Raw genomic sequence first — 13,871 nt, 5'->3', positions numbered from 1 at the left:
TGTACTTCTAAGATAAATATAATCATCTGTTAGATGATTATATGAATACCGAGCAAGTCTGTCATGAAAGTGACTGAGTCAGAGAAAAATAGATATCTAATTTCTGATCCATTACCTATATTTCACTGTAATGTAAAATATAATTACTACAAGTTTGCTTTCTCAGATCTGCCAAAAATGGGATCATTTGCAAAATATCATGAAATAGGATAGTGAAAGGCACCGGAGCAGAGCGCCCTACGCTCAGCCCTGAACCTGCCTGGCTGCCCTGGATACGCCTGGGGCTGCTGGGGCTGCATCCTGGGGTCTCCTGGGGAGTACTCAGTAAACAGCGCTGCCCAGAGTGACCTGAGTTCCAGAGATAAACAATCCCCTTCCTATTCCACTCCCCAATTTTTAAGTTCAATTATTAACTGATTAGCTATTGGGAGCTATTTTTTTCCCTCTTTGCTAACCTGTGCATGGGTTAAATTGCCTCCAGATGTGACCCTCATAACTCACGTGCCCGGGGAAGAGCTTGCAGAGGACATGAGTGTGCTGCTCTCTTAGAATCAGAAAGAATCAGAAAGAAAGACCGTTTATCATCTTTTTCATGCTGAGGAGTTGTTCTAGTTTGCTAGCTGCTGGAATGCAATATACCAGAAACGGAATGGCTTTTAAAAAGGGGAATTTAATGAGTTGCTAGTTTACAGTTCTAAGGCCGAGAAAATGTCCCAATTAAAACAAGCCTAAAGAAATGTCCAATCAAAGGCATCTAGGGAAAGATACCTTGGTTCAAGAAGGCCGATGAAGTTCAGGGTTTCTCTCAAGTGAGAAGACACATGGTGAACACAGTCACAGTTTCTCTCTTGGCTGGAAGGGCACATGGCAGACACGGCGTCATCTGCTAGCTTACTCTCCTGGCTTCTGGTTTCATGAAGCTCCCCGGGAGGCGTTTCCCTTCTTCATCTCCAAAGGTTGCTGGCTCATGGACTCTCTGCTTTGTGGTGCTGCAGTATTCTCTGCTCTCTCTGAGTCTCTCTGAATCTCCAAAATGTTTCCTCTTTTATAGGACTTCAGAAACTAATCAAGACCCACTCAAATGGGTGGAGACATGTCATCCCCTAATCCAGTTTAACAACCATTCTTAACTAAATCACATCAACCAGGGAGATGATCTCATTACAGTTTCAAACATACAGTATTGAATAGAGATTATTCTACCTTTATGAAATGGGATTTATATTAAAACATGGCTTTTCTTAGGGAGCATACTTCCTTCCAAACCAGTACAGGAGTTAAATCACATTTTAGAGTGAAAGGAGTTGTAAGACATAGTGTTTTTTAAATTTCATTTCCTTTTAAAGCTTAAAATTCCTAAAAGATATGTTTATTCTTAAGGAGGAAAATGGAATAGGTCAGTGAGGAAAGGGGTGGGGTCGGGGGTTGGAGAGACGGTGGCAGGCCTGCTTTCCTTCAGACGTGTGCCCCGTGCCTTCAAGAGAGCCTGCCTGTAGTAGGCACTCAGTAAACTATTATTTTTTATGGGCAGGCACCAGGAATCAAACCCAGGTCGCCGGCATGGCAGGTGAGAACTCCTCCTGCCTAGCCACTGTGGCCTGCCCAATAAACTATTTTTGAATGAAGAAATTACTTTAGACTGGAAAGGTCTTGTAGTCAGAGAATAGAGCCAGTCTCTCTGGATACTGAGTGTTCTTTTATTTTGCTGTTATTAATTTATTTGCCCTTTTTTTTTTAATACAAACACTGGGTTATATAGGCAGTGAGTAAGAGCCTGAGCCCCCACTCCCCAGCCTGACCAGCTCTTCACAGGTGGATGGATGGACTGTGTGTGGAAAATGTTTTGTGAACCAAGTGTTGTGCAATTACTAGCATTAATTGTCTACATATCAGTCTCTTTCTGTTAGTTTTCTTGTATTCGTCTCTATATCTCCAGCATCTAGCACATAATAAGCTAGCTCATACACATAATAAAAATTGAGAAAGCACAGACTTATATTGGGTAAAATCTGAAGTCTTTCTGTTTTAGTTTGCTAATGCTGCCAGAATGGAATATACCAGAAAAGGATTGGCTTTTATGAAGGGAATTTATTAAGTTGCAAGTTTACAGCTGTAAGGCCATAAAATATGTCCAGACTAAGGCATCCACAGAAAGACACCTTAACTCAAGAAAGGCCGATGGCATCCAAAACACCTTTGTCAACTGTGAAGGCCTGCGGCTGGCAACTGCTCGTCCTTTGGCTCCTGGTTTCAAATAGCTTCCCAGGTGCATTTTCTTTGTGCATCTCCAGATGACTCTGTCTGTGTCTGCTCTGAGCCTTTTCCAAAAGAGTTCCCTCTTAAAGGACTCCGGTAGGCAGATGAAGACAAACTTTAAGTGGGTGAGTCACATCTCCATGAAAACAACCTAGTCCAAAGCTCCACCCTGAACAACAGGCCTGTCCCCAGCAGAGTGGATTAGGGAAAAAAACATGGCTTTTTTCTGGGGAACATAACAGTTTCAAACCAACACACCTTCCTTCTGCACGTACATGCTCCCTTCCCCCTCAATCTGTTAAGCACGTACATCTTTAAAAATCTTTTTCTGCAAACAGATAGAGTTTATGCTTTCAGTTCTGTTTAAATGGAACAATGTTATTCTGTGGCTTTATTTTATCCTTGAGTAATTTTCTAAGTGAATATTTAAAGAATTTTTCCTTGATTGTTAAATGTGGAAAAGTAGTCCACCGTACACATGAAGCCACATTTATGTAGCCGTCTCCCTATTAATGGAGTTTGGGTTTTGTTTGGTTGTTTATTTCTTGTTTTTGTATTATATGTTTGAATATTTCTGTAATACAGAGTCTTAGAAGTGGAATTGCCCTATCATAAAATCACATTTAATTTTTTGATATGATCTAAATCATCCTTGAAAGGAGATTGTGTATGCTTCCACCCAAATAGAGTGTGAAAATGCCCATTCCCACACCCCACCAGGTCTAGATACCATGACACTTCCCTCTCTCTCTTCTCTTGCTTTCTTTTCTTAAGCCACATTTAATGATAAAATGATGTTTCATTCTTATTTTACATTTGTTTCTGTGTACCTTCTGAACACTGTACCCAAGTCTAAAATATATAATATTTAAATATAAATGGCAGCTTATGTATCTATTCACTTAACAATATATCAAACATTATCTTCTGTTCCTATTTTTCTATTTCTAATTAAAAATACAATTTTTATAGTTGTGTCCAATTTTGTCTATGTGTCACTATTATCCTTTTATTAACATTTAATGTCTTCTAATGCCTTAATATTCACACAGCAGTGAACACCCTTGCCCATATGTTTTTTCTAGTTTTTGTAAAAAAATTATTAAAATAAATTCCAGATAATGATATTACTAGATCAAAGGTTTTAAACCCTTTTTATGGCCCCTGATAAATACTATTTAATTGCTTTTTGAAAGTGTTATATCAGATTTTATGATCATCAAGAGTGAATCACTATGAAAAATTCTTGATTACCTTTCTAAAATGTAGTAAATTTATTGTTTTAAATAATAATTATAATCCATATAATAATAGTAATTCATAATTAAAGCAGATATTTTGGCAAAAATGATTAGGTAAAAATATTAATTGAAGAGTACTTTTTCTAATTATGCGATAATTTTACTTTCATAAGTTGTAATTAGTGGATTTTATACACGAATAATGGTGAGATATGAGTTTTTATTTTCCATGTTTAAAACATTCTCACTTTATAATGCTAACTGAAAGCAACAGCATGTAGAATACAGTATAAATTTAATATTTAAAATCATGTATACCTCCATACCAGGTGATTTAATTTTCTTTTTGGTGCTTTTTTGTTTATCCTAATTAATCAGTGCGTTTTACACAGAGCTTGCATGTCCTCCACGTAATTCCTGATGCCGAAAGATGTGTGTGTTTCTTTTAGGAAATTTACCAGTGGTGCGGGTCCTTGAGTAACAAATATGAGCGTCTGAAGGCAAGTCAGGTTGCCATTGGCATTCGAGACACTGAAAGGAAAGGGAGGTCTCAGCTCACTGTCGTGGAAGAAGGAAGCGAACCTCCAGAGCTTATAGAGGTATTGTGAACTGTGCTATTTTTTTATACGGTTACCGCCCTAGCCATAATCACACATCTGTATGACAGTTTTGACTGATTCTGTGATCGGGGCTTATGCTATGGTTAGGAAAGAGTCCACTTCGGTGCTCCCAAGGCACTGCGGTGAGAAAAGGACATGTGCATGCCGGTCTTCTCTCCTCCCCTCTGGGTGACACTGGAAGCCACTGCCTTCTGTAATGTATGAAGACAAACAGATGAGTAAGACTTCTGAGAGGGGCTGTAATAACATGTTTTGGAGGGAAAGTAATAGTTCATGGTTCAACATCTCACCTTTTTTTTTCCCCCCAGAAAATATAATGATTTCCTTCTTTAAAATTAACAACTATTTCATTAAAATAATGGTATAAAATCTTATGCCAGTGGATTAAATATGCCATTATTTTAAATATTTCAATCATCTTAAGCCAAGAATTTTAGGCAGAACATTTAGGATTTTAGTATGGTTCTTAATTCATGTAAAAATTAATTCTCTGTGGCTTTACTTTAGTCATGGACATTTAATTGTGAATGTTTTTACATTTGAAGAAAACTATAATAAGTTTTTAGTGTGTACGTCTTTGTTTGATTCAAAAATATTTCTTGTATATATATTCCTTTAAGTGTGGTTATCAGTCAAACATGCTGGTCATATTCTAGCATATTGATACACGTTGGTGAATTATTTCCAATTTGCCCATTAAAAAAATACTTATTGAATACCTACACTGTGCTAGGCACTAAATGTTTGCACAATTGGTACTTCCTTCTACCAACAGTGGTTCATCATGACCTTGAAGAACCGTACCAGGATTTAGTATTGTAGTACTTTTTTGAATCTTCCTCTGACAAACAGTATGTCTTTAAGTTTTCTTTAATTTTCCTGCATATTATGTATTTTCTCCTGATAATTTTAGCCACTTGTATTTAAATTTTTCTACAGACTACCTTGTAAATATATTTAAAATGTTTTTGGTTTATAGCAATTTAAGCAATTTAGCTTGAGAGTTTTGTGATCCAGTTGATAGCCTACAAAATCCAGTGATCAAAAATTAAATAATGATATTATTCTGATTATAATGCCTTTTCAGGTTAATACTTTAATCACCTCATGATATAATTCTGATTATAATGACTTCCAAGTTAAATACTTCAATAACATCAAAGCACAGACTATAACGTTAATGATGTTTTGGGTATTATTTTAATTCACTGGGAAAATGCTCATGTTATAATGCTGACAGAAAAAAAACAGGATTTAAATTTGTATGTACAATATGATCTTAATATATAATTTTATATGTATATAACGTTTCACTCAGGTATACATATATACCTAGAAATATTAACAATAATTATCTTTGACTCTTGGGAATTTGGCTGCTTATTATTTTCTACTTTACTTATTCTTATATTTTCAAAATTTAATGTAATGGACATGTATTCCTTTATTATTTGAATAATACGATAAATGAATGGGATGTAGCAGACATTCACAGAAACATCCATGTCCTTCTTGTGGCATTCAAGTTGAAGTGTGGGGTCTTGAGCTCATCCTTTTCTCTTATAACTGCATCCAGCATGTTTAGCAACAAGCAGCTAACGTCATTATTCCTTTAAGTCCACAAAACTCTGTTAAGGTATCAAAAACCCTTTTTACCCAGAGCCTCGCCTCTTACAAACATCTGAGTAGCCTTCTCCTGTGGGGATATGTGGCATATCTCTATTGCCAGCTCATGCCATGGACTACCAGGGCCATCTTGATGATTGGAAATAGAATCATTAGTGCCTTTGAATCTAATCAGTTTAGCAAACCAAGTCCAAGAACCCGAGAACAAATCAGAAATCTCAGCCTTAAGATTTTGTCTCTCAAGAACCACTCCCAATACCAAAGCCAGAGTTCTCTAGAGAAACAGAACCAACAAGAGGTACCTGTAAATATCATGAAATTTTTGTAAGAATTGTCTCACTCAACTTTGGGGATGCACAAGTTCAAATTCCATCAGGCAGGCTGCAAGTTGGAACTTCAGTAAAGGTTCTTGATGAATTCCCAGCAGAAGCTGGCTGGCTAAACAGAGATGGAAATTCTCTCTTCTAACTGCTAAAATGATCACTTTGCCTTTGGAGCCTTCATCTGATTGGAGGAGACTTCTCTCATTGCTTAAGACACTCTCCTCAGTTGATTGTAGATGGAATCAGCCATAGGTACCATCAGTGTGCTGATGATATGAGTCCACAAAATGTCCTCACAATAATAACAATTAGGCCAGTGCTTTCATGACCAAACAATTGGGTACCGAACCCTGGCCAAGTTGACACATGAACTGAACCGTCACAGTCTTTGTTAATTGTCTTTGTTGTGGCTTGTGGTCTCCAGAGCTTGGTCATCCTACAGAGAAGATCAGCCAGAGTGGAGCCAGAGCTGCAGGACTACTGCTTTTCCTGGGCTTGTGCTTGCTACCAGAGTTAAGGATACCCCATTTACAGTTAGCAGGAGTCGAAGGGAGCCCTCCCTCAACTCCATCTGAAACAGAGCTCCTCCCCTCACGAGTGACTTCAGGTAGTCTTTGCCCCAGGCTGCTTTAACTTAATTGTTCTCACTGGGTCCTAGCTGTTTGCAAGGCACTTCTCTGCCCTCAGGATGAACTCTGGGAGGGTGAGACTGAAACCTGGTCCCCAGTTCTGTTCTCAGACTTCTAATAGATTGGCTGTGACATACATGCACTCCTTTGTGCATCTCTGGAACAGCCAGGCACCCACAAGGGAGCACAAGCTGGCTCCACCCTGCATTTGTGGAGGTTTAGGGGGAACAGCTGTCATTGACACCAGTAACTTCTTCCATATTTTTGAAGCAGTGTTTTCTTGATTCAGCACTTGCCCAGTTAATGAAGCCTTGTGCCAAGAGGTGTTGGAACTATGGCCACCCTTAAAAGCAGCCACCAACTATCTATGGTAGCTGGTCAAAGGTGGAAATCTGGGACCAGACCCTGTCTTCTGAGTTTGAGCTGTCTATAGTAGCTGGTCAAAGGTAGAGATCTCAGACCAGAAAGGAGCTATCTGTGGTAGCTGGTCAAAGGTAGAGATCTGGGAGCAGACCCCACCTTCTGAGTTTGGAGGGTTAGGTCTTTATGGCCCACCCTGGTGCTTGAGCAGGTTGGGCCAGGAGCTTGAGCTGCAGTCCCCAGTGCTGCCTGCCCTGAGGTTGGGAGGAGAGGGGTGGTAGCCATGGCAGAGAGATAAAACTCATTGGCATTCATGTGATTTCCAGCCTCTTCAGGCTCCTCCTTGGACGCTGCAGTGCTCCACTAGACCCTGGAGTCTCAAAACAGTTGATCCAGACAGTTCCTGCCAGTTCAGTAACTGCTTTGGTGGCTGATTCCTGGGGCTTCCTACTATACCTTATTCCCACAATCCTCGGTCATGAATTCCTTTTACAATCAGGGAAAAAAATCATTTAAAAAATAAAATAATATTTGGAATGGATTACCTGGTTTTTCAATAAACAAGATGACATGGCTAATAAATTAGACTTTGAAAATTATTCAGAGCAAATTCTTGATTTTTTAATATTCTCTCAAGTCCTCTGTTCTATAGTTGTGATAAACCCCTTAAGTTTTCTAACACATTTTATGAAGTAAAAATCTATAAATAAGAGGTATTTCTAATCAATTTTACCCCTTGATTTGATAACTATACTTTGATAGAAGTGGATCCAGGAACGAGACTTGTCCTAGTGGAGGGAAGGGAATGTTGCATTCGCTGCCAGACTTGTCCATACTTTGCCAGGGGCATTTTGTTGCCAGAGGCAGTCTCTGAATCTCTGTATCTGGTTCCGCATTTGTTGAGTGAAGATTGGACAACTTGCCCTCTGTGCTCCAGTTAAGTTTAATGGTCTGTGATTCTGTCTTCTCATTTAGGAAATAGCTATGTTTAATTGTCAACTATTTGACATGTATAGTTGGTTCCAGGAAGTAGAGTCATTGAGACTAAGGAATTTAGCTGCATGAATGTACACACATGCACACACACACTCACAGAAACGCATGTGTGTATTTGGAGTCCGTGCTTATTGTATGTGATTCAGAGTTCCAAGAAAGAGAAGTTTAAGTCAATTGATATGCATATTGTTAAAATAAGAAGATGCTAACCTGAAGAAAAACCTGTTCAAATATTAACTTTGATTTTAAAATATTAATGTTAGGGATAAAGGATATGGAACTTAATATAAAAAGTCATGTTCTCATTTTCAGGGCATTTCATTTTCACCTTTTTTTTTTTTTTAGTTTATTATTTTGGATTGGTAGTAAGCTCTTCTGCATTGGGTCCCATTGCTTTTTTTTGTTAGACAAGTTATGGGTTTACAGAACAATCATGCATGCAATACAGGATTCCATATGTCACTCCTTCACCACCACCTTGCATGGATATGGAACATTTGTTACTATTAATGGTAGCACACTTTTAAAAGTGTATTATTAATTAGAGCCCATGGAATAACAGGTTTCAATGTGTAGTGTAGTTCCATGGATTTTTTTAAAGAAAATTTTTTTCTGTTATCCCTAATATAACCTAACATTTCTCCTTTTAATCATATTCAGATATATATTTCAGTGCTGTTAATTTTTTCATAATGTTGTGCTACCTTCACCACCACCCATTACCAGAACGTTTCCATCATTCCAAACAGGAGCCCTGTACATTTCAAGCCTTAACTTTCTATTCACTGTCCCCACCCCAGTCCCTGGTAAACTATATTCTAGATTTTAACTCTTTGGGTTTGCTTATTCTAATTATTTTAAAACAGTGAGATCGCACAGTATTAGTCCTTTTGTATCTGACTTATTTCACTCAACATGGTGTCTTCATCCATGGTGTCGCATGTATTGGGACTTCATTCCTTTTTTTTTTTTTAACCTTTTTTTATTATATAATATAACATATATACAAAGCAAAGAAGTAAAAACGTGATAGTTTTCAAAGCACTCTTCGACAAGTAGTTACCGGACAGATAACAGAGTTTATCATGGATATATCATAAGGTCCTCTCATATTTTTCCTTCTACCTGCTCTAGAATATGGAAGGCTAGAAGACTCAAATACTTTTTATTGTCGCAATCGACTTTTTTCCTTCTTTTTTGGGGGAAAAATAACATATATACCAAAAAACTATAAATTTCAAAGTGCAGCACCACAGTTAGTTGTAGACCATATTTCAGACTTTGGCATGGGTTACAATTTCACGATCTTAGGTTTTTACTTCTAGTTGCTCTAAAATACTGGCAGCTAGAAGAGATATCAATTTAATGATTCCGCGTTCATAGTCATTTATTAAATCCTGTCTTCTAATATAGTTTCATCATCACTTTTGATCTTTCCATACCTCTCTTTAGGGTTGTTTGGGTTATGGCAATTCTTAATTTTTCATATTGGAAGGGTCTGTCACTAATATGGGATAGGGAGATGGAACTATCCAATGTTCTGGAGAGGCTGGTCTAGGTTTCAGAACTTACCTGGACCAGGGACCCATCTGGAGGTTGTAGGTTTCTGGAAAGTTACTCTTGCCTGAAACCCCTGTGGAATATTATATATTGCCCTAGGTGTTCTTTAGGATTGGCTGGAATGTTCCTGGTTGGGGGTTGGCAGGTTATGGTAGGTAGCAATATCTAACTGAAGCTTCTGTAAGAGCAGCCTCCTACGGAGTAGCCTATCGACTCTATTTTAACTCTCTCTGCCACTGATACTTTATTAATTACACTTCTTTTCTCCCTTTTGGTCAGGATGGAATTGTTGATCCCACAGTCAGGATGGAATTGTTGATCCCATGAGTTTTTGTAAGAGTTACTTCAAAAATGTGATTCTTATGTAAACAGTGTTTAAGTCCAGGATACAGGGAGAAAAGTACTATTGCATGCTATGAGCTATGTTCAAAAGGAAACCATCAGCACTACCACAGCAACAGTAGAGGTAAATAATGGGGGGAGGGGTAAGTTAAGAGGAGGTTTAGATTTCCTATTCGGCGAGGGTGTGTTTATTGGTTTTCTGTCTCTTGGGAACAATGAAATTATCTAAAATTGAGAATGTCAATGGACTGTGAACTTGGGGTCTTCTACATGATGCTCAATGAATGCACATGGCTGACAGAGAAGTAGAAAGTCCAAGTCCTTGTTGCCAGGGAGACTTTCATGCCTGGATGTCATGTGCCACCGAGTGGGGAGGGCAGTGATTTCACTTGCAGAGTTGGGCTTAAAGAGACTGAAGCCACATCTGAGGTCCTCCAGAAGTAACTCTTACGCATGCCCATAGGTAGTTTAAGCTTCTCTGCTACCTACATAACCTTCACAAGAGTAAGCCTCATGATCGAGGGCATGGCCTATTGATTTGGATATCCTTAAAGTTTAACATAGTATCAGGGGATTCCTTGATGGTAAGATTTAATACTTCCATATTCTTCCTCCCCTCCCTCAGGGGACTTTGCCAATACTTTTTGATTATGTGCTTAATATACTCTAGGATGTTTCCAGGCATTACAATAATCTATACAGAATTAAAGGACCTCTTTCTTATTCTGTGCTGCCTGTGTTTCAATTATTCAAATGAGCTATACAGATAGGTTGAATTAGATTATGCATTACAGAAAATTTCAGTTCCAGACCAAATAAACCTTTCTTCCATTGGTCTCAAAGAGTATGTGTGGTTCTAAAATATAGACACTGCCTTCCTTTCCCCTATATTCTGGATTACTTTAACCCCAACCTGTTCAGTTTCGTTCTTATCTCTAAATATATATATATATATAAAACCTCTCAAAATCCAGAAATAATGATCACCACTCCGGACTTACTGTATCTTCTCCAAAAGTTTACAATCTAGGCCCCTGTTTTCTTATACGCATTTTCTAAAGGTGACCATATCATCATTTTCTTTTTCTTTCTGGCATATTTTGTCTCACCAAATGTCCCACAAGTTCATTCACATCGTTGCATGCCTCACTACTTTTTCCGTTTTTATAGCAGAACAACCTTTGTTCACAAGTATACACCATGGTTCACCAATCTACTTCTCTCTCAGCCATGTGCATTCATTGGGCATCATGTAGAAGATCCCACGTTCACAGTCCATAGACATTCTCAAGTTTAGATTATTTCATTGTTTCCAAAAGACAGAAAACCAATAAACATACCCTCGCCGAATAGGAAATCTAAACCTCCTCTTAACTCTTGTCCCTACCCCCATTATTTACCTCTGCTGTTGCTGTGGTAGTGCTGATGATTTCTTTTTGAACATAGCTCATAGCATGCAACAGTACTTTTCCCCCATACCCTGGACTTAAACACTCTTTATATAAGAATTGTATCTTTGAAGTAATTCTTATAAGAACTCATTCTATTTCTAGTTTGAATCAGTGGGACACATAGATCTATACAACCCTTTCTATCTTGTTCATCTTCAATGTGTTAATATTACTTCTAGACCCACTAGAGAATCACCTTCACTCCTATCTGTTTCCTTACATTGGAGTTCATTAGCTAACAATTCACCCATCTCTAGTTTCTATGTATTTCTAAGTTGCCTAAATTCTGTATTGTAAGCCTCTGATTATACCTTTATGCTGGTCATAAAAATGAATCATACTGTATCTGTCCTTTTGTGCCTGGCTAATTTCGCTCAACGTTATGTCCTCAAAGCTCATCCATCTTGTCATGTGCTTCAGGATGTCATTTTGTCTTAGTGCTGCATAATATTCCATCATATGTATATACCACATTTTGTTGATCCCCTCATCTGTTGATGGGCATTTGGTTTGTTACCATCTTTTGGCAATTGTGAATAATGCTGCTGTGAACATAGGTGTGCAAATGTCTGTTTGTGTCGTCGCTCTCAGCTCTTCTGGTTATATACCAAGTCACGCTGTTGCTAGGTTATAGGGTAACTCAATATTTAGTTTCCTAAGGAACTGCCAAATAGTCTTCCATAGAGCCTGCACCATTATCCATTCCCACCAGCAGTGCATAAGTGTCCCAATTCTCCACATCCTCTCCAACATTTATAGTTTCCTGTTTAATAGCAGCCATTCTTATACATGTGAGGTGGTAACTCATTGTAGACTTGATCTGCATTTCCCTCATAGCCAGTGAAAATGAGCATCTCTTCATTTGTTTTGAGCCATCTGTATCTGCTCTTCAGAAAAATGCCTATTCATATCTTTAGCCCATTTTGTAATTGGGTTGTTTGTCTTTGTTCTTTTTGTTGAATTGCATGATTTCTTTGTATATATAGGAAATCAAACCTTTGTCTGATATGTGATTTCCAAATATTTTCTCCATTGAATTGGCTGCCTCTTCACCTTTTTGACAAAGTCTTTTGAGGTGCAAAAGCATTTGATTTTGAGGAGTTCCCATTTATCTTATTTTTTTGGTTGTTGTTGCTTGTGCTTTGTGTGTAGTTTAAAAAGTTAACTCCTAATACTAGATCTTGAAGATGTTTCACTACATTTTCTTCTAGAAGCTTTTTATGCTATTTTTTATATTTAGGTGTTTAATCCCCTTTGAGTTAATTTTTGTGCAGGTTGTAAGATAGATGTCCTCTTTCATTCTCTTGACTATTGATATCCAGTTCTTCCATGCCCAATTATTGAAAAGACTATTTTTTCCCAGTTCAGAGAATTTGAGGACCTTGTCAAAAATCAGTTGTCCATAGATTTGGTGGCCTATTTCTGCACTCTCAATTTGGTTCATGCTGTTTTGACCACTGTGGCTTTAAAGTAGGTTTTAAAGTCAGAGGATGTTAATCCTCCCACTTTATTGTTCTTTTTTAGGATGCTTTTAGCTATTCAAGATTTCTTTCCCTTCCAGATGAATTTGGTAGTTAGCTTTTCCAAATCTTCAAAGTAGGTTGTTGGAATTTTGATTGTTACTGTGCTGAATCTGTAGATTAATTTAGGGAGAATTGACATCTTAACTGTATTTAAGCCTTAGGGCATTTCATTTTTTTGGATTTTAAAAACTCCTAGAGAACATCTACTTTATTTCTGTTCTATACATTCAGTTATGCATACTGCATTATACTTGACAGCTTGCAGTCACAATGTATTGAAATGTATTTTTCAGTGATGGCCTTCATTAAATAAGGAAAGCAAGTGTTCAATCAGCTTTGTGTTTTCATAAATACTGTTTTGTAGCCAGGTTACAAGAGTAAATCATTTTTTAATAGATAAATTACACACCTATGCTAAACTAGTTTTACCACTGGGTTTTCCTAACGCTAAACCTCCAAGGATAGAGTTTTAAAAATTTGTGGAGCTGAAAGGGAAAAAATTACAACACTGTTTTCACTAACCTCTTAACTGAAATATAGCATTTCCTCGAATTGTGTATGTAGTCAGCAAAGCAGAGTAGCATGAGCAGTTCCTGTGACCTTTCATATCACATTATGATATAGACACCTTGAGACACCTTTTCTGTTCACCATTTCCTGACAATTATAATAATTATGATTGTTATTAGACCTACTATTTAATTCTGTTATTTAATGAGTTAATAAAGAAGCTTATAGATTATTTTACCATATATTTGCTTATTTTTAATTTAGGTAATTATATTCCAATGAAAATGGTTTCCATTGTAATACTTAGGATTTTTTTATGCATTTAAAAAATATTTTTCTTAGAAGGGGTTCATAGGCTTCAGATGTGGCCCACACTGGTCCATAGCATACATATACAAAATGTTTCCTTACTTAAGATGATGGAATGCTGTGGG

General features: G+C 37.5%; 1 protein-coding gene across 2 annotated transcripts in view; it reads left to right on the top strand.

Annotated features, from left to right (window-relative positions):
- Nucleotides 1-13,871, top strand: part of SCIN (scinderin) — a 97,929-nt gene that overhangs the window by 21,506 nt on the left and 62,552 nt on the right. For both annotated transcript variants that reach the window (XM_077122675.1, XM_077122669.1), the window contains exon 4: nucleotides 3,947-4,096. In XM_077122675.1, coding sequence (XP_076978790.1) covers nucleotides 3,947-4,096 — 150 coding nt within the window. The remainder of the gene's footprint in view (nucleotides 1-3,946; nucleotides 4,097-13,871) is intronic.

This window comes from Tamandua tetradactyla, chromosome 1, assembly GCF_023851605.1.
Source record: "Tamandua tetradactyla isolate mTamTet1 chromosome 1, mTamTet1.pri, whole genome shotgun sequence".
Taxonomy (NCBI): domain Eukaryota; kingdom Metazoa; phylum Chordata; class Mammalia; order Pilosa; family Myrmecophagidae; genus Tamandua; species Tamandua tetradactyla.
This window is presented reverse-complemented; position numbering and strand designations above follow the sequence as displayed.